This window comes from Otolemur garnettii, unplaced genomic scaffold (assembly GCF_000181295.1).
Source record: "Otolemur garnettii isolate 467f Iridium unplaced genomic scaffold, OtoGar3 scaffold00191, whole genome shotgun sequence".
NCBI classification, from domain to species: domain Eukaryota; kingdom Metazoa; phylum Chordata; class Mammalia; order Primates; family Galagidae; genus Otolemur; species Otolemur garnettii.
This window is the reverse complement of record NW_003852586.1, coordinates 2,844,490-2,871,013: the sequence shown is the minus strand read 5'-3', so window position 1 is coordinate 2,871,013 and position 26,524 is coordinate 2,844,490. Positions and strand designations below refer to the sequence as shown.

At 34.9% G+C, this 26,524-nt stretch overlaps 1 protein-coding gene, 1 non-coding gene and 1 pseudogene across 3 annotated transcripts in view; 1 reads left to right on the top strand and 2 right to left on the bottom strand.

Annotated features, from left to right (window-relative positions):
* UBA6 (ubiquitin like modifier activating enzyme 6) overlaps positions 1-26,524 on the bottom strand; it is a 70,986-nt gene that overhangs the window by 6,729 nt on the left and 37,733 nt on the right. For both annotated transcript variants that reach the window (XM_003800970.3, XM_023507591.1), the window contains 16 exons: positions 25,741-25,884; positions 24,226-24,293; positions 23,192-23,270; positions 22,098-22,178; positions 18,876-18,953; positions 15,825-16,006; positions 14,538-14,643; positions 10,888-10,977; positions 10,705-10,785; positions 9,855-9,983; positions 8,173-8,224; positions 8,022-8,085; positions 7,007-7,076; positions 6,246-6,317; positions 3,055-3,172; positions 1,682-1,875 (listed from right to left, as the gene is read on the bottom strand). In XM_003800970.3, coding sequence (XP_003801018.1) covers positions 1,682-1,875; positions 3,055-3,172; positions 6,246-6,317; positions 7,007-7,076; positions 8,022-8,085; positions 8,173-8,224; positions 9,855-9,983; positions 10,705-10,785; positions 10,888-10,977; positions 14,538-14,643; positions 15,825-16,006; positions 18,876-18,953; positions 22,098-22,178; positions 23,192-23,270; positions 24,226-24,293; positions 25,741-25,884 — 1,608 coding nt within the window. The remainder of the gene's footprint in view (positions 1-1,681; positions 1,876-3,054; positions 3,173-6,245; positions 6,318-7,006; positions 7,077-8,021; positions 8,086-8,172; positions 8,225-9,854; positions 9,984-10,704; positions 10,786-10,887; positions 10,978-14,537; positions 14,644-15,824; positions 16,007-18,875; positions 18,954-22,097; positions 22,179-23,191; positions 23,271-24,225; positions 24,294-25,740; positions 25,885-26,524) is intronic.
* On the bottom strand, positions 2,006-2,067 carry LOC111721848. The gene has a single exon (XR_002770852.1). It is a non-coding gene; the product is annotated as a U7 small nuclear RNA (small nuclear RNA).
* Positions 11,222-13,040, top strand: LOC105888104 (annotated as a pseudogene).

The following is a 26,524-nucleotide window of genomic DNA, read 5'->3' as shown; positions in this document are numbered from 1 at the left end:
TCACCACTTACAAAGACTGAATAAAGATGGATAAAAGATTTAACTCTAAGGCATGAAACTAAAAATCCTAGAAGAAGTATGGAAAAACTCTTGAAGGTGTCAGCCTGGGGAAATATTTTATGAAGATGACTTTCATGGCAACTAGAACAAAAATAAACAAATGAGACTTAATTAAACTGAAAAGTTTTTGCACAACTAAGGACACAACAACCAAAGCAAATAGACAACCATCAGAATGGGAAAAGATATCTGCATATTATGAATAGGACAAAGTCTTTGTAACTAGGATCCACAAAGATCTCAATCAACAAAAAAAGAGTTAACAATCCCATCTATCACTGGGCAAGAAACATGAACAGAACCTTCTCTGAGGAAGATAGAAGAATGGCTAACAAACATGAAAAAAATGCTCATCATCCTTAATCATCAGAGAAACGCAAATCAAACCACCCTGAGATATCACCCTTAGCCCACACCACAAAGTCCCCAAGCTTTAGATGTTAGTGTGGATCTGGAGGGAAGGGAACACTTTTTTACACTGTTGGTGGGACTGAAAACTATACAGCCTCTTTGGAAAGAAGTATAGAGAATCCTCAAAGAACTCAAATCAGATTTCCCATTTGATCCCTCAATCCCACTACTAGGCAACTACTCAAAAGAAAAAAATCATTTTATCATAGGGACATTTGCATTAGATTGTTTATAGCAGCTCAATTTATGACTGCCAAAATTTGGAAACACCTAAATGCCCATCAACCCAGGAATGGATTAACAAACTGTGGTATATGTATACCATGGAATACTATTGAGCCATAAAAAAGATGGTGACTTCACATCTTTTGTATTATCCTGGATGGAGCTGAAGCACATTTTCTTAGTAAAATATCACAAGAATGTAAAAGCAATTATCTAATGTACTCAATACTAGTACGAAGCCAGTAGATGATGATCTAATACATGCCCATGTAAGAGAAAAACTCAAATCAATTCAAGTTGGGGGGAGGGGTAATGAGAGAGGGGGAAGGGAAGGAGGTGGGGTGCTCCCACTGAATGGGCACAGTGTGCAGGTGTTTGGCACACTTTCTGAGTGTGGGTCATAACCAGAAGAGGAACTTTACCAAACAAAATCAAATATTTTGACCCGGTTGTTTATACCCTCACATTAACCTGAAATAAAAAGAAATATATATTAATGACTACATAATTTCCCTACTTTGAAAGCAGATACCAGAATTAAAAAAATATGACAGTCTAATATCGTTTAATACAAGGACAGATAACTACACAGCTTCTAAGATTAACTCCAGAGTGATGACATAATATGGTACAACTAGGGCCATACTAAAGGTTGTAAATCACCAAGAATAAAGACCAGGGCAGTTCACTGTATTCAACAAAACAAGGTATCTGCACTGTACAGTGGCTACAGAGACAACTGAGAGGACAACGGTCTTAAGAAAAATTTATCATCTATCTTGAGCTTATTTTTGTTAAAATGTATATACATAACCTTAAAATGTAGATGACTATTTTCAGAGATAACCTGAAATTTTAAATTTTAAAATCCAGTATTTATCCTTTTCTAAGATCTCAGAGTAATTGGTGGGGTTGGTAATGACAGGAAATACAGGGAAGTGGAAATGAAAAAGGAACATTTTTTTTCAAAGAACAGTGAACTCACCAAGCCAGAAACTGCGGCAGTGGACGTTGCTATTGCAGGTATAATCTTGCCAGCTATTCGCTTTGTTTTGAAGCGGTCAGCTGGTTCAATGTTATACATTTTGGCACGAAGATTTGATGCAGCTGTGATAAAATCTATATGTCCATTATGATCATCATCTTTTTCAAATGAAAGCACCACCACTTGAAGGTCATCTGATTAAAAAAACCCAGAAAAATAACAATTTCCCTAAGAAATGGTTAAGCTTTTAATAGGCAGAAAGCAATGTGGGTTTGTTACTTTACAGACTCCTTTTTATGTTTTTTTTGTTTTGTTTTTTTTTTGGGGGGTTTTCCGGTAGAGACCGGAAAACCTGCTAGACAAATTCTAAAAGAGCTGTAACACTCCTTTTTATGTTTTAAAATAACTGAAAAATATAGGAAAAATTCAGGCTACTGAAATTATTGAATACCATGAAAATGATGTTTAAATACCACTAAATTAGAAAAGTTTCTATATTAAAGAGACCTAATAAACAGTAAAATAAGAAAGGTATGCACTGCATATCTGCAAACAAGTTGTTTACAATAAAAAAAAAAATCAACATTTGGTATTGTCCAAAAATTTATTCCATAAATCCTACTCTGAAACATTTTCCTTCTGATACCTAAGAATAGGGTCAGTTGGCCAAATTAAAATTTGCACCTTTTTGAAAATTTTATAGACCAGTGACTCCCAGAATCATTATAATAATTATTATTCTGGACTATTTTTCCTGAAATTTGACAAGTCCATGCATAAAACACCAGAAGTTTGGGAAGCACTGATTAATGTAATAAGGAGATGGAGAGCAGGTCGAAAAAGATGACTGCATGGATTTGTTTTTAAGGAATTAAAAGTTCAGTTTTCCTATATTTTGATATTTAAGACCACTTAGCAAGGATATATGTAAGTCAGTCTGTACTCCCTGGGTTGGTAATTATGGGACTAAATACCTAAGGGGAGTCCTGGCTATGGTTGTTTATCCTAGAGCGATTTACTTGGGTTTGTCTGAAGATTAGTCTCCACAAGGATCTTATCAATCTGAGTTAATTCATTAAAAACAGAGCTATTCTCTCATGTTTTTAGACCTGCTCATCTTCTGAAGGACTAAAAGAATCAGAATAACAACAAAGCAGTTAATGTGATCTGGGAGAATTAGATTCTAGCCTTTGAGGGTAGGGCAGTGGTGGGGAAAAGGACAAATTTGGTCACAGTTAAAGATGAAGAGTGACTTTTATATGATCATAAAATCATTATTGGTATTATTAAATTCTATAAACTTTTGGGTGTAGAGTTTAGTGAAAATAAAAACCAATCTTACTTAAAACATTATAATAAAGATTTCCTCTTACTTTTGGTAGCTTCATTAGATAAAATAGCCTTTTCTAGCTGGAATACGGCATCCCTCTCATCTTCACTGCTAACAGGAACATGGTCTGGTTTCCTTGCAGTTTCATCAGTTTGAACAACCTTTAAATACATGAATATATTTTTTATTAATGTTATATCCTGCACCTAAGTTTGGTTACCATTTATGTTTATCAAATAAATCATAAAGAAAAATATTCCCTCACTGTACTTTAATAAGATCATTATTCATTATGGTCTTCCATATGCCACTGTACCTCCCGGCAGGTGTGTGCGATGCTGTTACTCAAGTGTTTGTTCATGTCACTGGCACATGAACTTTCTGGGAGAAGAGACTTTGATGTGTTTTGTTCACTGAGAGAGCCCCAATATATCTAAAACAAACCTGTTTGCTGTGAATGTTAAAAATATTTACTGAGTAGCTCATAGGATCTAAGTCCATACAGATCTCTTTCAAAATTCCACAGTAAAATAAGGTAAATATTAATCTAACAGTCTGTGATTTAAAATCAAGTTACAGAGCTGTAACTAGTGCATAGCTGTTTTATAAGATGAAAGAAATTAAAGAAATCCATAACATTATATATAAAGTATGGGCATCCTTTAAATATTGATTGCTGACATAAGTTCTTTCCTACAGAATATATCTTCCTTTATTTAGCAAGTTTAGCATGAGTAAGGCAATGTATAACACAAGTAACTTATCCTTAAATAATTACTTTTTAGATATTCCATGAGGGCACTGGACTTAATATTCTCAAACCAAGAAACTACCTTCATCGTCACTAAAGTACTATTTGTCTGTATATGTTTGGGGATTTTTTCGAGACAGGGTCTCACTCCGTCACCAAAGATGGAGTGCAATCAAGTCATCATAGCTCACGGTGACCTCAAACTCCTGGGCTCAAATGATCCTACACACTTCCGTCTCCCAAGTAGTGGGGACTGCAGGTGCATACCACCATGTCTAACTCATTTTTATTTTTGTAGAGATGGGGTCTCACTACATTGCTCAAGCTTGTCTTGAACTTGTGTGGCTCAAGTGAACCTCCCACCTGGGTTTCCCAAAGTGCTGGGATTACAGGCGTGAGCCACTGAGTCTGGCCCTTAAAGTACTATTTATTATTCTGCAAACTTTTTGTTTGCAGAATACCCAGCATACAGTTTTGGCTGTGACACATGTAACTGGAAGTGCAGAGCTGAAGCTCTAGTGTGAGTTTAAGGGATTTGTTACCAACTCTATAATTTATGAGAACTGCAGCTAAACTGCTTAGGGAAATGTATTACTCCCAAATTCTGACACAGATACAGATGTACTGCAAACCAGAAGACATACTGAAGCATGAGCAGTGTTGGCAGCGTGGGCTATCTGCCTTCTTCATTTGGTACCCCTGTCTATTCCCACTGTATTTTTATTCTTTGTAGACCACAAGTCACAGACATTTCATTCAGCAAACCCATCTATTTGTGCAAAATTAACTGCACACAAGTCTTCCTTTTCCCAAAAATACAAGCACAGAATTGGAGACTGCACAAACTACTTCTTTCTGAACTCTACGGAGAGACAGTCATCACTCGGACATTGTGTGTAGTGGAGGGTAAAGGGAAGAGACGGTTGTTCTGTGGATGATTTTTAGAGTGTATACAAGAAAGGTATATACTGCTCATGTGAAAATGTGAAAATGGGGAGGCACCTGTGGCTCAAAGAAGTAGGGTGTTGGTCCCATATACTGGAGGTGATGGGTTCAAACCCAGCACTGGCCAAAAAAAAAAAAAAAAAAAAAAAAAAAGTGAAAATGAAAATGTTTGATATTTTCAAATTTTCTTAACTCTGCCTAAATTTCACATACCATCTTTATTAATACTCCTTTATCTCTCTTTTCAATATATTTGCTTCACAAAGTCCCAATTTCCATCTCTTATGCAACACAACAGCACCTACATAGCAAATGTTAACTGCAGAAAAGGTGGTGATCGCTTCTACAGCCAAGCTTAGCAGAACACATGAAGCAGGTTAACATTAAGTAGGTCCTCAACTATTGTCTTGCAAAGTTACTACATCTTCTAAGTGATTTGTCCACTCTGCTGGAAAAATTATTTCATACTCTTTTCTGTTCTAATTTCCTTTATCTTTTATCCCCTCCATTCTGAGCTGGTAAGCTTGCTTATAATGTCAACTAAGAAAATGACTCCAATTTTCCTTAGAAAGGGCTATAGTAAAATATATACACAATCTAACCTTTTATCTTCACTTTCCTGTTAACTGCTACTTCATTCAAGCCATCATTACCTCCCTCCTGCACATTTCAATCATTTCCTAATAGCCTTTCCGGCTTGCTCTTTTATGTCACATAAAATTATTCTTCACACAACAGCCAGAGTTACCTCATCTTCCTAAATGTAAGTCAGACTATCTTGTTCCTCTGCTTAAAATCTTCCACTAGCTTCTCATCTTTCAGTGGAGCATGAAGTACTTATCACAACCTCAACTGCCTCTCTGATTTCACAGTCTCCCACTGTCCCCTCATGTGTTCTGTTAGCAAAGCCCTCTAAGCTTCTCTCTCTACTGGCTCCTGCAGCTATACTTCTTTTCTCTGATCCCCTCACTTCCTACAGGTTTCTGCTCACATGTCACTATTATAAGGAGCTTTTCCCCTTCCAATCCTTATATGACAACACTAGCTCCATCGCTTTTTTCCCCTGAAACAGGGTCTCACTTGGCTGCTCAGGCTGGAGTGCAGTGGCACAATCATAGCTCACTGCAGACTTGAATTCCCAGGCTCATGCGGGCTTGCTGATTCAGCCTCCAGAGTGGCTGGGAATATTGGCACCACAACACCTGCCTGATTTTTTTTTTTTAATGGAGACCAGGTCTCACTATGTTGCCCAGGCAGGTCTTAAACTCAAGGCCTCAAGTAATCCTCTCATGGTGCTGGGATTACAGGCATGATTCACCACGGCTGGCCTCTGTCATTCTTCATCTCTTTCCCGTTTTTCTTCTTAACACTCATGTCCACACTACCTTGTTACAGGCTTTTAGCACTTCTCTTTATAGTACATCTCCACCTGAGTGGCATACGACACCCACAGGGTGTACTATTTTCCACATTCAGCATTATGGATACAGACTAAAGCTTAAGAACTATCTGCTAAAGGAATGAATTTTTTAACATACCTTGTTGGAAGGTTTGAATTCCTCAATCTTTACTTCTGAAAGAATATTCAAGAGGGCATCTGCTGATAAATCCTGTTTTTTAAAAAAGCAATCAACAAAGATATTCTATTTCTGAATTCTACAGCTAAGAACATTTTATAAAAGGTCCTTAATCATATTAAAATATTTCAATCATTATCGCCTGAATATTTACACCACATCCATTTAACACATTTACCTTTATTTCTATACAAATGTCATCTGTAAATGTTATTAGAGGAGGGTAGTTTAGGGATGAAACAGTAGTTATTAGTCAACAAACCTACAATCCTAATTCTTTCTTCAAATTTCTAAAAAGGTAATTTGATAACTAGTTGTGAATATAAGCCTAAGTGCCTTGCAATTAGGGATTATCTGCCATTTTGTTAGCTTCAATTTTTTACAAAGTTCTGCACACAAAGTTATACTTGATAAATAAAATAAGTAAATGGAATTCATACCTTGAGAAACAAGAAAATGTTTAAATGCTTCAAAATGAACTCATATAAATTTAAGGCTATCAGGTCCACATTCATTACTAAAAAGCTATTTAGGAAGAGCCAAGGCATCCTTTGAAGTTAACTACTACTGTTCTTAACACAAAACTACTATGCTTTTCACAGAAAGAATGTCAGACCTGTACACTAGTTCCCTCCACTTGCTCCTAGACTGCTGGGGCCTCCTAGTCATCTACTTTTAACCTAGTTTTATACCACTTGCTAGGGCTTTAAAGAGCATCTTACCTCATCTGTAAATGGAATGCAATATACTGTAGCATACAGTTTTGCAGCATTCTGGAGGAAACTGAGGTGTCTTTTGAAATGAAAAAATAAAGCAAAGTTTGAATGCATAGTTTTAAAGATGATGTTTAACTCATTAGGAACTATATATAACCTTTAAAATATGGATAAAAGAAAACAACTAGAATTTTGTATAGGATTATTTTTTTAAAGTAAGACAATGAAATTTTGGTGTAGAAGTCACAAAGGAGAAATCAAATATTTGCCATCAAAAACACTAATATCCGGGCAGTGACCATGACTACTTTAAAAAGAGAACTGAGGGGCCAGAGGTAGGAAAAAAATAAGACTAGTTAAAGAAAATTCATTGTAATTCATAAGAAAATACAATTCATTTGGTCTTAAAGAATATATATCAGATTTAAACTGAGCAAACAAGTTTGTTTCAAAACACAAAATAGTAAATTCTTATAGGAGAAGTGGTTTAGGTAAGGTGACTGGAAGACTAAAACAAAAAACAGAGAAAATTAAGCATTATTTGTTAAAAGGAAAGTTAGTGAAAAACTAAATATTTAATCTATATACACATCAGTGTTAATCTAATGTGTGTCTAAAATAGTGTATCTAAGCATTTAAGTAGAGACTTCTCTGAAAAGTAATTTCAGATTATTTAGGTAGATATTCAGCAATTGTTTTTCCTCTATGTAACAAAGATTCTTATATATTGGCAACATTAAATATAAAAACATTTACTGTCATTTTATTTTATGGATAAAGGCAAAGAGGTGATTTTGGTTTTACCTTAGAGTAGATACTTCTTATACAAATGGACATTATTTACAAAGTAAATAAACAGATTCACCTTTTTGTGGGAGAGGGCTATAGTTGGCTTTGTAGGCCAGAATGAGATAACCAGAATGAAATAATTTAACATTAAAGGGCTTAAGGTTTTCACTTGGTAATTTATAGTTAGAAAATTATAATAAGGATGCATATACAACTAGATATAAATACTCACAAAGGTTCATTTAAATCAAATTTTATTGGAGATGGAGGCCTCTTTGGTGATTGCCAAAACAAACCTAACAAAAAAGGTACAAATATTATTTTCAATGTATGTAGCCAATAATAAATTACATTAAGATTTCTCAACTGTAAGTTACACTTACTACCATCTTTTAACCGTATGTCTAGAGGGAAACAGTGAAGAAGCTGAAGAGCCTAAAAGGAAAAAAAAAATGAATTGAAGAAACTCACTAGTTAATATTATCTGAGGCAAAATATTTTTTAAAAGTAAAAATTAAAAAATTTTATGTCTAGTTAATATACACGTGTCAAAAACCAGCACATTACAAGACACAGTGACGTCTCCCAGCCACCCCATGTCCCACTTGTCCAATCTCCTGTCACTGCCTCCCACACTAGAAAAACCTCTATGTCATTTTTTGCCAGTAGTTACATAGTTTTTCTGGGGGAAGCATCCACAGCAAACACACATAGAGATTATTTCACTCCTTTTTATATAAATGATGGTATATATCACACCATTCTGTATTCGAAGATGTAATCCTTAAATAATACTAGAAAACATACATAGTACTTTGTATTTTGAAATTAGCTTCAAAATCCTCTGGGGGAGGGTGCATATGAGTGGGAATATAGACAAAACAAGATTATATATGAGTTGATAACTATTAAACCTGGCTGATAGGTAAATAATAATTACATTAATTAAGGTTCATTATATTATTTCCTCTCCATTTCAATGGCCAAATATTTTTAATATTAAGGTTTGAAAAAAATTTGAGAGAAGAACTAAAAAAATTGTATTTTGAAATAAAGAGATCATTGATAATCATGGTAAGAACAATCTGAACAGCAAGGTGAAACAAGCGACATTAGCCAGGAACAGATTATGTTTCCAAGGTACAGAGCCACAATGAAAGTGAGAAGACTGGAAAAATGTAATCAAAAGGTTTTTTAAAAAGATGAATTTGATTTATATTCTGTATAGTGGCTCAAGCCTGTAACCCTAGCAGTCTGGGAAGCCAAGGAAGGCAGACTGCTAGAGGCCAGTCTAAGCACGAGCAAACCCAGTCTTTAATTAAAAATAGGAAAACTAGCTGGGTGTTGTGCAGGTGCCTACAATCCCATCTACTTGGGAGGCTGAGATAAGAGAATCGTGTGGGCCTAGAAGTTTGAAGTTGCTGTGAGCTCTGACTCCACAGGACTCTACCCAGACACAGAGAGAGTCTCTGTCTCAAAAAAAAAAAAAAAAAAAAAAAAGAATTTATATCTGATAGGTAAAAGCCTGAAGATAAAAGGCTGGAGGTAAAAATAATAGCTAATATTGGTGATGATTTATGTGCACAACCTCTATTCTAAATGCTTTTGATCTTAGTAGTCATTTGATCCTCACTATTATCCCTATTTTACAGATGAGGAAAAAGGCATAAAATTTCATTATTAGATAGGGTGGAAAAGGCAAAATTCCAACAAAATTTCTCACTGAATATCTCTACTTTCTTCGTCTCTTACTTCTTATACAGACAAAGTACATTCCTTAGTCTCCAGAGGAAAACCCTATCTAAAACCTGACTCTGCACACAAGGACAGGATCCATAAATGCATAGGTTGATAAGCCAAGGAGCGGAATCTAAATGTCTTCTTTAAGTAGTAACACTCAAAGATGAATTAGTTGTGTGCCCGGATCATGTTCTCACTTAACGTACTAGTTATTTCTGAAAAGCTTGATGAAATAGAGAGTACATATTTCAAGTTAATTTGTTAATACTGAAATGAGCCAAGGTCAGACCTTTTCAAAATATCTCAACTCACAATGTATACATACCTTATGGTTAAAATATTTTTCAAACTTTAGTCTTGCTAATTCTACACAGTGGGACCAATTTCTAGGTCTTCTGCTAAGTAATTTAATAACTTGAAAACAGCCTTCTAAATTGTGTCCACTTTGTATCTTCTAAAATGAGAGAAAGAAAAAAAAACTGAACATACTTCCAATTTAAAACACAAATACCCCATATTCGAAAAGCAACAGCCACATTAGTTTCATGTGATAGCTCATGTGTTTTAAGCTTTTACTTTTTCACTTTACACTCCTATCCCTCCCTTTCTCTTTGTTTACTTTCCTTTCTGTTTTTAGAGAAGGGGAATTGGGAGAAGATAGCACATGAAATTTTAAGTTATCAGTTCTATGTATGTACTTACTATAAGAAGTGCTATGAATAATATTTGATGCTAAAAATTGGCCTTTTTTGTACAGGATTAAAGTAAGAAAACATCTTTGAAGTTGTTCACGTTATGAGAGTAGTAAGCCTGAAAGATTACTGTCTCCTCACTAGAATTTACCTCAACTTCTGAATGGCCTAAGAAGCCCTTTTATTATTCGTAGCCCTCCTATCATCATCACATCTTTACAGATAGAAGCATCTAAATTGCTGTTTTGTAGGCCAAACATGGTCAAATATTAAGTTTTGTATAGTTCCACAAAACTTAAAAAAAATAAAAAAGGTGATTTGTGACATAATTTCAAGATTCTTGATATATCGCTTCATTTTTCTGTGTACAATAATAATGGTAAAATCTCTTTTTAGGGAGGTAAAATGAATTGCTTCCAGGCAACTTAAGATTACATTAACACGGGGTGTTAAAAATTTATATAAAAATGTACTGATTTCTACCTGTAGGACTTCTTCTGCAGATGAGTAGGTTTGCCAAAACTTGTTAAATAAAGAAGGCTTGTGGGAAAAGGAACTTTCAAACTGTAAAATAAGAGAAATTAAAAGTTACAAATAGAAGTCTATTTAAAGTTGGAAATACCTTCTCTTCTACTAAAAAGAAAATGAATTCCTTTTAACCTTTACCTTATCTCTGGCCCACTGTATAGTATGCTCAATGGTGGCTGGGAAAGACTTCAGAGTACAAAATGGTATTTCCTCTTCTGGGGGATCCCGCTAATTAATGAAATATGATAACACATATTAAGAGACGTAATGACAAATTTTTATTGATTGAATTTACTTTTATTGATTTGAATTTACTATTTTTTTGATTGAATTTACTTTTAAGACCATTAAAAAAAATAAGATCCAAAATAAATAAAATCCAACCACATACTTTTACACCTTCTTAGGCAAAGAGGAAAAGTTAATTCTTTGAACATTTAACCTATTTGTTAATAGCAATATAATGATAAACATGAATGATTACTGTAATGATAAACATGAATCCCATTTATTACCTATGCACTCATTTAGAGTGCCATGGAGCACTCATGGTGAAATACCATATGTACGTGATATTTTTCTCCAAAAATTAAGGTGACATTTAAAATTTTATAATAGGCTTGGTGCCTATAGCTCAGCAGGGGCATCAGTCACATATACTGGAGCTGGCGGGTTTGAATCCAGCTCAGGACTGCCAAACAACAATGACAACAACAACAAAAAATAGCCAGGCGTTGTGGTGGGTGCCTGTAGTCCCAGCTACTTGGGAGGCTCAGGCAAGAGAATCACTGAAGCCCAAAAGTTTGAGGTTGCTGTGAACTGTGACACCATAGCACTCTACTGAGGGTGACATAATAAAACTCTGTCTCAAAAAATAAAAAAATAAATAAAAATAAATAAAATTTTATAATACTATCTACTTTGAAAAGTAATTAAAAAACCCACAATGTAATGGGAATATGTTTAGGTTGGTACACCATGAGCTTCTCCATGGAGAAAAAAAATTATGAGCAGGAATAACATGTCCTGATGCTTGGTATAGTTTCTTGCTGAAAACATGTATTAACAAATGGCAAGAGAGAGCGAGACATCCGGATTCTAGCTTGGAACTTTGGTACGTCAGCAACCAAAGAGCGAATTAAATACGGGTGATATTGAGAAAGGCAAGAAGATTTTTGTTCAGAAGTGTGCCCAGTGCCATACTGTGGAAAAAGGAGGGAAGCACAAGACTGGGCCAAATCTCCATGGTCTCTTTGGGAGGAAGACAGGTCAGGTTGCTGGCTTCTCTTACACAGATGCCAATAAGAACAAAGGCGTAACCTGGGGAGAGGATACACTGACGGAGTATTTGGAGAATCTCAAGAAGTACATCCCTGGAACAAAAATGATTTTTGCTGGCAGTAAGAAGAAGGGAGAATGGGCAGACTTGATAGCTTATCTCAAAAAAGCTACAGATGAGTAATAGTTGGCCACTGCCTTATTTATTACAAAAGAGAAATATCTCACAGCTTTTTTTATGTGTACCATAATTTGACTGGTCTCCTTTACCAGAATTCAGATCATGAATGAGTGACAGAATATTTTTGTTGGACAGTCCCAGTTTAACTAAGACTGGCTTGTGGTTAAATGAATCTGATCAGTTTTTTGGATTTTGATAGTGATTCCAGTTCAGTAAATGCTATCACTGTTTTCCATTTCTAAAGATATGTTCAGATTTAATTAGTGATTTTACCTTTTCACAAAGGTAGTCAACTGCCATCCCAAAGCTTATTGAAGATTGGTTTTATATTAAGATTTATAGAAGTGATTATGTGAATGTATTTAAGTACTGGGGAAATCCCCTCACTGTCTCAGAACCAAGCAAGACTCATTGATGTTTTAATTGGTGTTCATTAGGCCTGTTAAAGGTGAGGGCTGGAGAAAAGGTAGCAATGTTTACTTTGTACTTTTGATCTTTATTATGCCAATCTAATTTCCCTGGATCTACTAAAATGCTGCCTTTCATTTACTGAAAGGCATTTTAGTGTGGTTTATGTGTAATGTCAAATAAAGAATATTTAACATTTCTCTTATTTTATAGACAATCTATGAGGTCATGCTTTTAAAAGTCAGTATGTCAAGAAATGGCAAATTAAACTTTTGAATTATTTACTACCTAAGTCAGGCTAAGTTATAATTTGGGATTGTCTTTCAACAACTCTTCAGAAACACATAAAACTGTATAACAACTGTATGTGTGTGATTGCTAATGGTGCTTTTGCCAACTCATTACATGGATTAAAATAGAAGAGATATACACAAATTTTAAAATTATGTGTGATCACAACATAAAAACAAAAATCACAGATCACAAAAAACAAACAAATGGCAAATGCCTAAGTTATCGCAAATGCCTAAAATACCACTGAAGAAATCCATATTCTCGTACAGGAACCATTTTAGCCTAGGCATATTGGTTTACCCAATTGAAAATGATTTACTTTGACTTTTTACATAGAGATTTATATTCTAGCTCATTGAATATAAAACATCACTAAATATTGTATAAGTCAAAGAAGAAAGCCAGAAAAGTATTAAATACTGGTTTTTATGAGTATGAAGTCAGAAGACACTGAAGGTTCAAAAAAGATGTAACTGAATAAATAAATCAAGGTGACTGTCTGAATTTTATAATATTCCCTACTTCAAAAATCTTTTAATAACCAATTACCATGATTTTCTCCAGCTAATCTTCAAATTAGATTTGTCACTTTAGCCTGTTACATTAAATCAACTAATTTCATGACAGTACATGAGAAAATAAACTTTATAAAAATATAAAAATTTTACTGAACACACTTGGTGCCCGTGCTCAGTGGTTAGGGTGCCGGCAACACACCGGGGCTGGTGGGCTCGAACCTAGCCTGGGCTGGCTAAACAACAAAAAAATAGCCTGGCGGTGTGGCAGGCACCTGTAGTCCCAGCTACTTGGGAGGCTGAGGCAAGAGAATCGCGTAAGCCCAAGAGTTTGAGGTTGCTGTGACCTATGACACCATAGCACTCTACCAAGGTCAACATAGTAACTAACACCTGTCTCAAAAAAAAAAAAAAATTACTGAATATACCCATTAGATGAAGAGATACTTATGCTTGTAAAAATAATATTCTCTTAATTATTTAACTTAGGTTTATCTTTTTGAAATTACAAAGCTTACAATTATTTCCTAGATCCGTAGTTTCAATTTTGACAGTATCTCAGAATCACTTGTGAAGATGTTAAAGTTCTATCTACATAAAAATATATGTATATGGAAAGTTTGGTCCCACTTCTGAAGAATCTCGTTCTTCAGTAAGATTTTGTGTGGGTCATTGGTCTTGCCCTTTTACCAAGTTTTGCAGATATTTCTGATAATGCCTGCTTGGGTGGAAATTCCAAATGTTATGAAGTAAGCACCACGTACGAGCACACAAGGACTCGTAAGCCCTACCTTCTTACTGTCCACATGCTAGCTGACGTCTGACAGAACAAAATCAGAAAGTCAGCAAGTGAATTAATGTCCTTATTGATAGTTCCCTTCTCAATATGTACAGTATTTTTTCTTTCTTTTAAGGAGGCACAAAATATTGATAGTAAAAAAATAACATGTTCAATTATATTTTTAGAAATATACATGCACATAGGCATGGACGTGACTGCAAAGCCAAATCAGAAGGATGAGGCAAGCCTAATCAAATTTGTTGATTGATGAAGACAAAAAAACGAGATATAAAGACGACAGACATTTACTTCAAAATATTGATTCACTTACATGACTATTGTAAGATTCAGTCAAGTGAGGTACAATAACTTCAGTGTGTCCCTTCGTGCCCATTGTTCCAGAATCTAGGAGAGGCCTTAAATTTGCTAAGCAACGGCTATTTGAAAAGATAATAGGTCAAAAACATAAAAGTGAGCAGTAACAATGTGAGCAAGGATATCCTATCACTGCCTGTTGACACTTATACACACTGATCCCTCTTGTCTTAAACGTAGTCTTACAGAAAACATCACTATCAAACAACCCACTGATTTACTGGTCAACCTAGTCATTTCTGTCCTTTTCTACTACTACTGGTATTAACAAATCTTGGGCTTTGTTAACTTTTATCTCTATGTTAATTCTTAACTTGTCACCCTTTCTTTTGCTTTGACATGTTCTACCCTACATGTCTTCTCAATATTTACTGTATCACAAAAAATATTAACCTTATTTCTCTCTACTTATCATACCTATTTTTCACACTTCAATTTCTTCAAATTTTCTTTTTACTTCTTTTGCCCAAGATTACAAACTTTTCACTGTGTTTTTTGGCTGGTATTTTCCTCTGCTAACACATCTGATTGAGCAGCCTAACATTAAGGAGTTATAAAATGATGCAAGAACTTATGTAGGGTGCAAGCATTTACACTCATTTACTCATTTAATGATATTTACTAAATGACATCATGTGTTGGGTACCGAGGATAAAGTGATGGAAAATAAATGTCCCTGGATTCATGATTTACTAAGAAAAAATACAAATAAACATGCATATCCATACAAGTGCTATGAAGGAAAAAGTACAGACTGCTGCGAAAGATGATCATAGGGGGATCTAACTTAGAATTCAGGGGCTAAAGAGACTTTTAAAAAAAATTTAGGCTGAATCTGGAGGATGAGGGGGGAAAACCCTAAACTTGGAGGTAGACAGATTTGAGGTCAGGAGTTTTTTAGCAAGAAAAATAGAAATTTCTGAGGCTGAAGAACGATGGTATGTACAAGTTCCTGAGGTAAAGAAGCACTAACAGCCACTTAGGCAGGTGTAGTTGGAAGAAGGGAAGTCAGGGAGGACCACACAAATTTTAAGTTAGAGGGCAGCCAGGTGGGAGGTACTCTATGGAAAAATTTAGTCTATGTTACAGGTTTTCAATTCTATTCTAAATATGATGAGAAATCACCAAAGGGTTTGGGTATGAGGACTATGGAAAGAGGAGTATCAGAAAATTCAGTAAGTAGCTGTGGGAAACAGAAGTAAAAACAAAAGAGAATTCAGGAACCTGAATTTTAGGGACATACCTGTCTACATATCTCCTGGCCTCCACATTGTCTAGAGCTGTGATAATTATATCTTGTTTGGTAAAGAAATCATCATTGTAAATGACCTCTGTTGCCGGACATACTCTGTTCAAGTGTGCATCTATTTTTATTTGAGAATTTATTTTCAAAGTTGCATCAGCAGCGGTGTAACTCTTAGGTTTCTAAACAAATAAAAAAACAGAAAGAATAAATATTAAACACACAAAAAAAGAACTGTAATTGAACTTACACATTCTCATCACTTTAAATGTATAGATGAGGCGAGAATAAATTAATGAGACCAGTTCATATTTTTGGTTTCTGGAAACTATATTCACTACAGTCACACTACCTTTAATAAACCACATTAGTCCAAGTAATTTACACATTATTAATAAAAATATAAGTAACTTCTATCTCACAGCTAAGTACTTTAAAGTTTTTAAAATAATAGGTGAAAGTCCCGTTAAAAGTACATTTTCCCTTAGTAATGTTTGACTTGGTAAGCACCTACAAAAAAAAAAAAAGAACAAATTTAATAAAATATTGGAAATCTAGACTCTGCGGAAAATAAGTTCTTAGGAGTATGGCAGCTTAACATTTGGTACTAAAATTTTTTAAAACTATTACTAATGCTGGGTAGAGAAGTATTTTCAAAAATTATTGCTTCTGTTTCCATTTTAATTAAAACAAAAAGTATAGCAGTTTCCCAGTATACACAGGGAATATATTCAGCTCCTAAGGATGCCTGAAACTGCAGATAGTATCAAACCCTCTAAATATGATGTTTTCACATATATATCTATGATAAAGTTTAATTTATAAATCAGGCATGGTAAGAGATGAATACCAATAATAATAAAATAGAATAATTACAACCATATACTTTATTGAGAGTTATGTGCCTGAGATCTCTCTCAAAATACAGTATCTTTTTATACTATACTGTACCTACCTATTTTCAGGCCATAGTCTACTATAGATAACAGTGGGAGAGAGCAGGCTGAATTCCTCAAGGGCCTTCGCAACTCAGGGTAAAAGTCAGTGGAATGTCTGTGTGACATCCCTTGCATGGGGATTCAGCAGTACAGGCAGACTACGTTAGGAAAGTGAAGATAACTCAGAGGGACGAAACTTGCTTCCTCCCCTTTGTCTTCTTCCTGTATAGATTATCTGGCTGCTTTAGATGTTCCATTACCCTGTGTCCCTCTTTACCCTTTACCCAGCCTTCCCGGGGGCTGTTATATCCCCTCCCATTTTTAACCTTGAGTGCTGTGCATTCTTACACATATATTCTGTTATGTACCCAACAAAAAGACTCCTGAGAAACGGGACAGGCTGCTGCTTGGCACATGGAACAATGTATGCCCTTACTGGCTTCCAAGCTATCTGCTATAGTTTGATGTAAAGTCTCATCGTTTTCCAGCACCATCTCCCTTGCTGATCACTGTCCCAGGTTGGGGTCCATGAGATCCCCAACAGACAAAAAACTGTGAAAAGTGAAACTTCGGGTAAGGGAGACTACTATACCCTAAATATAACTCATTCTTTCATTTAGAGATTTAGTTATCATTATTAAATCACTGGTATCATGTCAGGTGCTATCAAAGTTTGTATGTACTTAGACACCTCTCCAGACCATTCTGTAAGAATTCATGCATCTACCTAGTTTTAACGGTTTTTGTCTCTTTTCACATGGTTAGGCGGACATGTTTATTCAGTATTCTTGGTGTGCAATCAATTCAAAACTTTGTTAGAGCTCAAAATAAGAATAGCCTTTACAGTTGTGTAAGATACACCAAGTTAACCAAACAAATTTTTTAACATTTAGTCCATGAGACTCTGCTCCTCTGTCTTTTATGTGTGGACAAGTGAGGCAATAAGGTTACAGTGCCTCCAGCTTGTTACTTTCTGCTCATGATGCCCCTAAGCTTAGCTTATTAACAGTGGTCATGAGTTTGCTCAATAGTAAAGAGAAAAAAAATTCTAAAGCAAATTTGCTTGATTGACACTGCTTCTTTACTTAATATTTTGATCTCTATAAAAAAGACCGAGAACAAGCATTATTTTACAATAAAAAGGGACTTGTAAATAGTCAAATAAAATCAAAAGAGCAAAAAATTTTCAGTGCTAAACTTTAAGTACTTTGTAACAGACCAGAAAAAAAAGTGCCAAATTTATGATCTGTCAAAACTTCAAAGTAAAAAAACATTCTAGGCCAGGTGCAGTGGCTCATGCCTGTAGTCCCAGCACTCTGAGAGGCTGAGGCGGGTGGATCATGTGAACTCACAAGTTTGAAACCAGCCTGAGCTATAAGTGAGACCCTGTCTCTAAAAATAGCCTGGCATTGTGGCAGGCACCTGTAGTCCCAGCTACTTGTGAGGTTGAGGGAAGAGGATCACTTAAGCCCAAGAGTCTGAGGTTGCTGTGAGATATGACACCACAGCACTCTGCCTAGGGTGACAAAGTGAGCCTCTGACTCAAAAAAAACTGTTTCTATATACCTTCTTTCTAAAATTAATAAGTAAAGACACCTTAGTGATGACAAAGTGAAAAAATACTGTCCATGTTTCACAACTCAGATTTTAATATCCAAAGTCAAGGCAAAATTCAATATTCTGGGACCGTGCCCATAGTTCAGCACCCATAGTTTGAACCCGGCCTGGGCCAGCTAAACAACAATGACAACTACAACAACAAAAAAGCCAGACATTGTGGTGGGCACCTGTAGTCCCAGCTGCTTGGGAGGCTGAGGCAGAGAATCATTTAAGCCCAAGAGTATGAGGTTGCTATGAGCTGTGACACCACAGTACTGTACCAAGGGTGACATAGTAAGACTCTGTCTCAAAAAAAAAAAAAAAAAAAAATCAATATTGTGCATTAAAAATCATTTCATACTTTTCTTTTGTCCTTCCTACTACTTGATAATGTAAGAAATTCTAATAAAGGACACATGCTTATTTAATCCCTATATTCTATTTATAAAAAGGGACTCTCTTCCTTTTTGTATAGGACAACAGATGACTTAAAAAAGACTAACAAGCAACATACCTGTATGTGATGAGGGCGGAACAGGAACTGTCTGTTTAAGTTGGATTTTTCTATCAAGTCAGGGTCTGTAACTGTAACCTAATGTCAAGAAGAAATAGCTGAAGTTACATTATGGATAAATTTTCATCTATTTTGCTTTGCTCAGTATGACTAAAAGAACCCCCAGGAATTATTCTAAATTATTTTGGCTGGTACAGATTATAACACAAATATTCAAAAAAGGTTACCAATACTTCTCTTTTATATTTAATCATACTTAAAGTTTAGCATAGGACACATCAAACAAAACAGTTGAGCCCAACTGCAATTTCTGTTCAAAACATAAAAAAAATTATTTATAACAAAACAGAGGCCAGGAAGATCACTACCACCTGTTAGAACTATGTAATGAGTTACCCAGAGAGGAGCTAGCTCTTCTTCCTAAACTTATATTTATTCTTAATCTCAACTAATTTGGGAATAATGCTTAAATGTTTACATTTGAAAGGAACTCTGGCTAAAGCAGAGGTCTCCAAACCTCTGGGTAGGCTGTCTGTTTTTGTAAATAAAGTGCTACTGGAACACTGTCATGACACTTGTTAAGTACTGTCTGTGGCTGTTTTCATGCTCCTGGGGCACAGCTGGTCCTTTAAGACTCTCATCCTAAAGGATAAGCAAGAAGTAAAGACATCCAAGATAATCTAAAGAGTATTCAGAATATACTTGTCATTTAAAGCTAGTGTTTTTAAACAAGCTTGGTCTAAGTGCAGTATCTCTCAAACTGTGTTCCAGTTGTTACATGCCAATTGGTGTTTATAAACACATTGATTTTCTTTCTTTTCTTTGTGAGACCCCTTTTTTAAAAGAGACAGTGTCTCGCTTTGGTAGCCTGACTAGAGGTGCAGTGGCACAGTCATAGCTCACTGCTGCCTTAAACGCCTGGGCTCAAGTGAACCTCCTGCCTCAGTTTTTAGGTTAGCTAGGACTACAAGTGTGCACCATCATGCATGGCTGTTTTTTAAAAAAAATTTTGTGCAGATGAAGTCTCAAACTCCTAGCCTCAAGTGATCTCTTGCCTCACTTAGTGTGCCCAAGTGCTGGGATTACAGGTGTGAGCCACTGTGCCCAGCCCTATGTTCATTTTATTTTAGCTGGTAATTCCCTGGCATTTTCAACATTTCTGCATAATGATGTTATGAAAGATTAAAAAACAATCTTTTAACACAAAAGCTTAATCAATTCATAACTGTGATTACTGATACATTTATAAGAATTTTTCCTTCCATCTCCTTCAACCTCACTTTTTATTCTCCTCTACTGGACTGATCAAGTTTTCTAGATTCCAACCTCCTGCCCCCACAAACTGGTCTGAAAGCCACATTTTTATTTTTATGTGGCTATGCTCAAAATTTTAACATGTACATGTGATTTAAGATCTAATTAATTAAAATCTCTATCCTACTCCTGAACAATTTTAGAGTATCTGATTTAAGTTAGAACTCTCACCCTCTTCCTTCCATGGTATCAGTGAACAACAGTTTAGTTACACTTATTTCTAATCATCCCACTCAGTATTAATTTAATTAAAAGTTTTAAAAAATCGGCTCAGCGCCTGTGGCTCAAGCAGCTAAGGCACCAGCCACATACACCTAAGGTGGCGGGTTCGAATCCCCAGCCCAGGCCTGCCAAACAACAATGATGGCTGCAACCAAAAAATGGCCAGGCGTTGTGGCAGGCGCCTGTAGTCCCAGCTACTTGGGAGGCTGAGGCAGGAGACTCGCTTGAGCCCAGGAGTTGGAGGGTGCTGTGAGAGTGATGCCATGGCACTCTACCCAGGGGGATAGCTTGAGGCTCCATCTCAAAAAAAAAAACAAGTTTTAAAAAATCAATGTTTAAATCTAAGAATTTCAACAAACGCCTCTGCTTACTCTTTACATACTGACCACATTATCTAACAGTCCTTTCAGTAAGCATCAGTATGCATTAATCTTTAATCATTTTACTTATCAGGTATCTTGACTTTGCCCTCCTTCTTGCAAGCTAACTTAGCTCAGTACGGAAATCTAGGCTGACAGTAATTTTCCCAAGTACTGTGAAGATACCCTTCTGTTACCCTCCAGAATATACTGCTGATGAAAAGTCTAGTATGCAGTCTTTATCTTTGCCTTTGATTTGTTTGGGACTTGTTTATCTTTTGAATCTGCAAACATTTGTCTTTCTTCAACTCTGAGAACTTCTGTCATTATCCTTGGAATATACTATTTCTTATCCATTATCTTCATGTTCTCTGAAAATTCTACTAGACTTATATTAGACCTTGCAAATGCATCATCCTTCATTAAAAGAAAGGTATTTTTCTAAACAACATTCTGGGTACTAATATTTACTTTTATTTATTCTCACTTAGAGCTAAATGTTAAGATTACTGATTATACAGAAATTATTTGGCTTTTTGTAAAAATTTCATTGCCTTGTTTTTCCTCATTTCTATTCCTCCTTACCTTTGACAATTTTTAACTTTAAAGTCTGTTCTATTATCTGCAGATTCTACTACTGTCAGTAGCTCTTCTATTATCTATAGTTCTTGTGGAATTAATTCTTCTGTTTTCCTTGACTGATTCTTCAGATGGTTCCTTCTTTCTAAGCGACTATCATTCTTCAATGTGAATCTTCTTCACTGGAGATGGGTTTTTTTGCCCAGTCCTACATGCTCTGGGGATGAAGTGTTGCCTTATGTAGTGCTACATCTGTTTCAATCAAAGCTCTGAAGGTTTCAATGGTCCTAAGTTGGTTATATTTATTTCTCTTCTCACAATTTCACATAAGTCTGGACCCCACACACCCTGGAATTTTCTAATATTAGCGTTTCTCATCTTAAAGATTTAACAACTAATAAAAACTACCTAATACAAATAACAACAATAATAATGTGTTTTAAGTTTGCAAAGGCCTTTCTCATTTGATCGTCCTAATACTGTTACAAGGGGTAGGTAGTACAAATTTCAGTTTTACAGTATTAGAGAACAAAATTGAGGAGCAGAGAATTAAAGTTATTTGTCACAAGGTCATATAACTTTTGAAAAGTAGTCAGGGGAGAATCAGAATCTTATGATTTCTAGTTTAATACCCTATCCTTAAATATTGATGTTTCAGATCTTTGCAGTGAAAAGATTAGCTCAAAAAAAAAAAAAAAGGGCAATGACAGAAACACAAACTTTTAACTCTCAGAAGTTTCTACCTTACCATTCCCTTCTCTTTGCTTGTGCCAACACCAAGTAAAGCGAAATTTTTTAACATTTCACAGCCTATGGCTCCACACCCAACCTATGGAGGAGAAAAATGATATTTATCAGATTAAATAATATGGCTGTTTACTTATTAAAGGGCAATTTCATTGTAATTTTCTTCAAATGTACAGTTGGTACACACTTTTTAAAATAACCTGAACATTTGTTACTCATTTTGCTTTAAAATATTTAATAAGTTTATTGTGCTGTTATAAGTGTCTCAAAAAAAGAATAAACCAAATAAAGGATAATATTTGTAATTCCTTTCAACAAGAAAATGTTTAAAAATTCCTTTGAACAGAAAACATCTCAAACATTGAGCTCACTTGTTACATAACCTAGAAACTAACAGCACAAAACATTGTACATTTTAATGAAAAAGGTTCCTTACTTTTAGACATTTCTCAAAACTCATTTGATGACTATTTTAAGACTTCTATACTATAATTTTTTACTTTAAATGGATAATAGATTCCATATGCATGTAAAAGCTCAGCAGTAGCTGATTTTCAAAAATTTTTTTAAAAGATTACCACAGGGCAGTGCCTGTGGCTCAAAGGAGTAGAGCGCCGGCCCAACCCATATGCTGGAGGTGGTGGGTTCAAACCCAGCCCTGCCAGAAACTGCAAAAAAAAAAAAATTAACAAAAACCAGTACTTTCAGTATTGCTTATGATAATAAAGTCAGAAAGAGACGTTTTGTGCTACTGGGGAAACATCCTGCATGGCTCACTGAGACAGACAGAATTATGCCTATGTTCCATCACACATGTGGGGAAGAAAGCCAAACTTGACTCTTCATTTTAAATATACTTCTAGAAAATCACTTCATGTTCAAAACTGTCATATTTGTATGTTTATTTTAAATCTACTAATTCTTCAGAGCAGAAGAGGGCAAACACTTTTGTAAAGGGCAGACAATATTTCCAACTTTGTAGGCTGTTCTCCATCACAACTGCTCATGCTCTTACTTGGACTTATATTTGTTTATTAAACTAACTTGCTATTCAGTAGCAGTTTGAATACACTCCTTATCCCTACAACCACTTACTAAGAAGATGTTTAGATTCTGTAGCTTCTGACACAAAGTCTCTCCAATGCAGGCTCGCAGGGCATCATACCGATCTCCTCTGAAGAGAATTTTGTATACCAAGGAAACAGAAAAGCAAAAAACATTAAGATTAGCTTCATTATGGTTAATATTTTAATGTTGTACTTAAGAATAGAATTCTCTTTAAAAATGTGTTCCAACCTATCACATGAATTCTTATTTGAAGGAGAAAAGACACCATAAAGAAATATGTTTTTTTTTTTTTGGAGACAGTGTCTCACTTTGTTGCCCTCAGTAGAGTGCCGTAGCATCATAGCTCACAACCTCCAACTTTTGGGCTCAAATGATTCTCCTGCTTCAGCCTCCTGAGTAGCTGGGACTACAGGAGATGGGAATCTCACTCTTGCTCAGTGGTCACTGGTCTAGAACCTGTGAGCTCAGGGCAATCTATCCACCTCAGCATCCCAGAGTGCTAGGATTACAGGTGTGAACCATGGCTCCCAACCTCTCTTTTTTCTTTTCTATTTGACTTAATAGTGTAAGTCCAAATGATTTAGGTGAAGGTCGACTTTAGTTTATTTAGAAAAAAATTTTTTCTGAGCCAGAGGTTTTTAGGAAAAGCTCTTAGAGGAATGAATGGACTCTGGAGTTGTTAACCCACTTAAATTGAAGCAGATGTTTGGGAAATGTGTACTTTAGAAAGAATAAATCTCTAAATTTTTATCAGATTCTCTAAGAGATTTATGATCCCAAAAGATGAAAAATGAACAAGACTGCAGTAGAAATTTTTTAATCTAACATTATTATGATATTTTAAACGCTAACTATTCTCATTGTATACAATTTAAACTTTGCATTAATTACTTATAAAATAATAAAGAGATATAGTATAATAATACTGAAAGTGACTCTTAAGTAGAGAAGAAATAACTATAAAAATAAATGAATAAGAAGAAAAAATAAAACAAATGGATGTTTAGACAAAAACTCTATATATGCTTCTTACTCAACTAAGAAAAAGCCACAGAAATTACCGTGGGAGAAATTCTTCACACTCAGGTTTGCCTAGGGATTCAACAATATCCGCTGCTTCAAGATATAACTTAAAGTAGAAGATTAAAAACACAATTTATTATGTATAAAACTTAAAATACTATGAACAGAAGTTATTCTTTTCTATAGTTATTTAATGATTAAGGGAAAAATTATTACAAACACCAATTTAGAGCAAAATAATACTAAAAACATAATTTATAAATATATATTATATAGTACTACATTACTTCATTAAAAGAAGGTAAAACTTGAAGAAACTATTAAAAGATTCATAACTTGATTACTGTCACTTAGTCATCCTAAAGATGATATATTCTAATTTTAAACCAAAGGAAATTTCATCTCCAAATCTATTTTTTATAACTACATAAAATCTTCGGAAGCCCTATTCAATTTCAGCTATAACTAAATAAACAATTCGATTACTTTTTGAGAAGAAAGTACCTACTTTTGTATGTATGTTCCAGGTTGGATAAATTATATCATCTATAGCTACACACACGATAGAGAAAATGATCTCGGACACTAATATTTTGGCATTTTTAAAACTACTGAACAATTAGTTTAAGTAAATGAAAAAAAGAACTGATTTTTTTTTTCTTATTGTTGGGGATTCATTGAGGGTACAAGAAACCAGGTTACACTGATAACCTGGTTATCATTGCATTTGTTAGGTAAAGTCCCTCTTACAATTGTGAAAAGAACTGATTCTTATTCTCACTTTCATTTAAGTAACTTATGTGGCTAAATTTGAAGATGATCAAATACTTATGAATTATAACATAAAATTGATATTAATAACAATATTTTATTTCTCATGTTAATAGTTGTATGTAGACCACACTTTTATTAATGTATTCTGTTTAAAAGAAATCAAAGAACTCAGCAGCAAAATAACATTACGTACTTTTTAAAATATAAAAGTAAGATAAATGAAGTATTTTAAAAAGAAAGTGTCTAAAGAGAGTGTCTCCTTTGATTCCTTCTGCCAATTATTTCTTCTGGTAACAGAAATGAGAGTTCTTATTCATGTTGTGATGTTTTCACCCTGCACAGACCTGAAACCTGTGCCATGCCTGTGTCTTCCATCTTTAGAAGTTTACACTCAGGAAGGGACCTGAAGATTCATGATACAAAAGACTCCATGGAGCAAGCTCAAGAGTTCTGAGAGCTGAGAACACTAAGCTGACAGCAGTGGAGAACAGCTAGAAAGACAGAAAACTCTTCCCCTACTCTCACAACTGAGGGAAATACATCAAGAAGACAACTTTGGGTTATATCTCAATAGTCCCCAAATATCATCCTGTTGATTTCAATTACACAAATAGGTTTGGGGAGCATATTAATTGCATCTCTCTCATGCATCAAAAACTATTTGAAGGTTGCTTTTCAAATATATCAACACTACAGAATAATATGTAACACATTTATTTTGTGAGTAGAGAATTCAACCTCAAATGTATAAATAAAAAACATTAAAATTCAGAACTAACCCATTGGCACAAAGGAGAAAACTTTCCAGTCACAGCTTTTAGTACTTCTTGGCTGGCAACACCTCCTACTGCTGCAGCCAGAGGGGCTAAGTAGCCCTGGGCAGTCCAGGAGAGCCAGCGTACAACATCTGCATCAACTTCAGGCTGGGACATGCCATGAAAGAGAGGAGGTTAACAGTATTCATATAGCACACTTAAAATTTCAATAACTAATGTGAGAATTATTGTAACAGAATTTAACTTCTAAGAAAGCTACTCAGTTTCCTACTGAACAGCTTTTAAGTCAAAACCATCCAAGCTGATGCTACCTGTTACTTTAGTGCTTCCCTTTATCAGGACTTGCCCATTTGTCTTTAAGAATCAGCTTACCCTCAGGCACCGTGTAGAATTTACTAGACAATCTATCACTTATTTGTTTTGATAGTTTTTGTTAACAATTCTGGGATACCAATCAGCCAGTATTTAGAAACAACCAGAATTTTTTCAAGAAGTTTGTTAATGAAAACTACTACCAAAAACTTTAAACCGAGATAAATGAAAATAAATTAAAATAATAGGACTCATAAAAATAAGAAGCTATCAGTTTACGCCAGAAGTGGTAAATAGAAAGAACAGCAATGAATAATGACATAATACATTGTTAAAGATAATTTTCTCAACTATATTAAAAAATTCAAATTATATTCCTAAAATTAAAATTTATTAGTATTATGAAGGAAATACTATAGACTGATTTTGGAGCTACTATTTTAGCACAATTTCTTATATGTGAAAAAGATCTTTG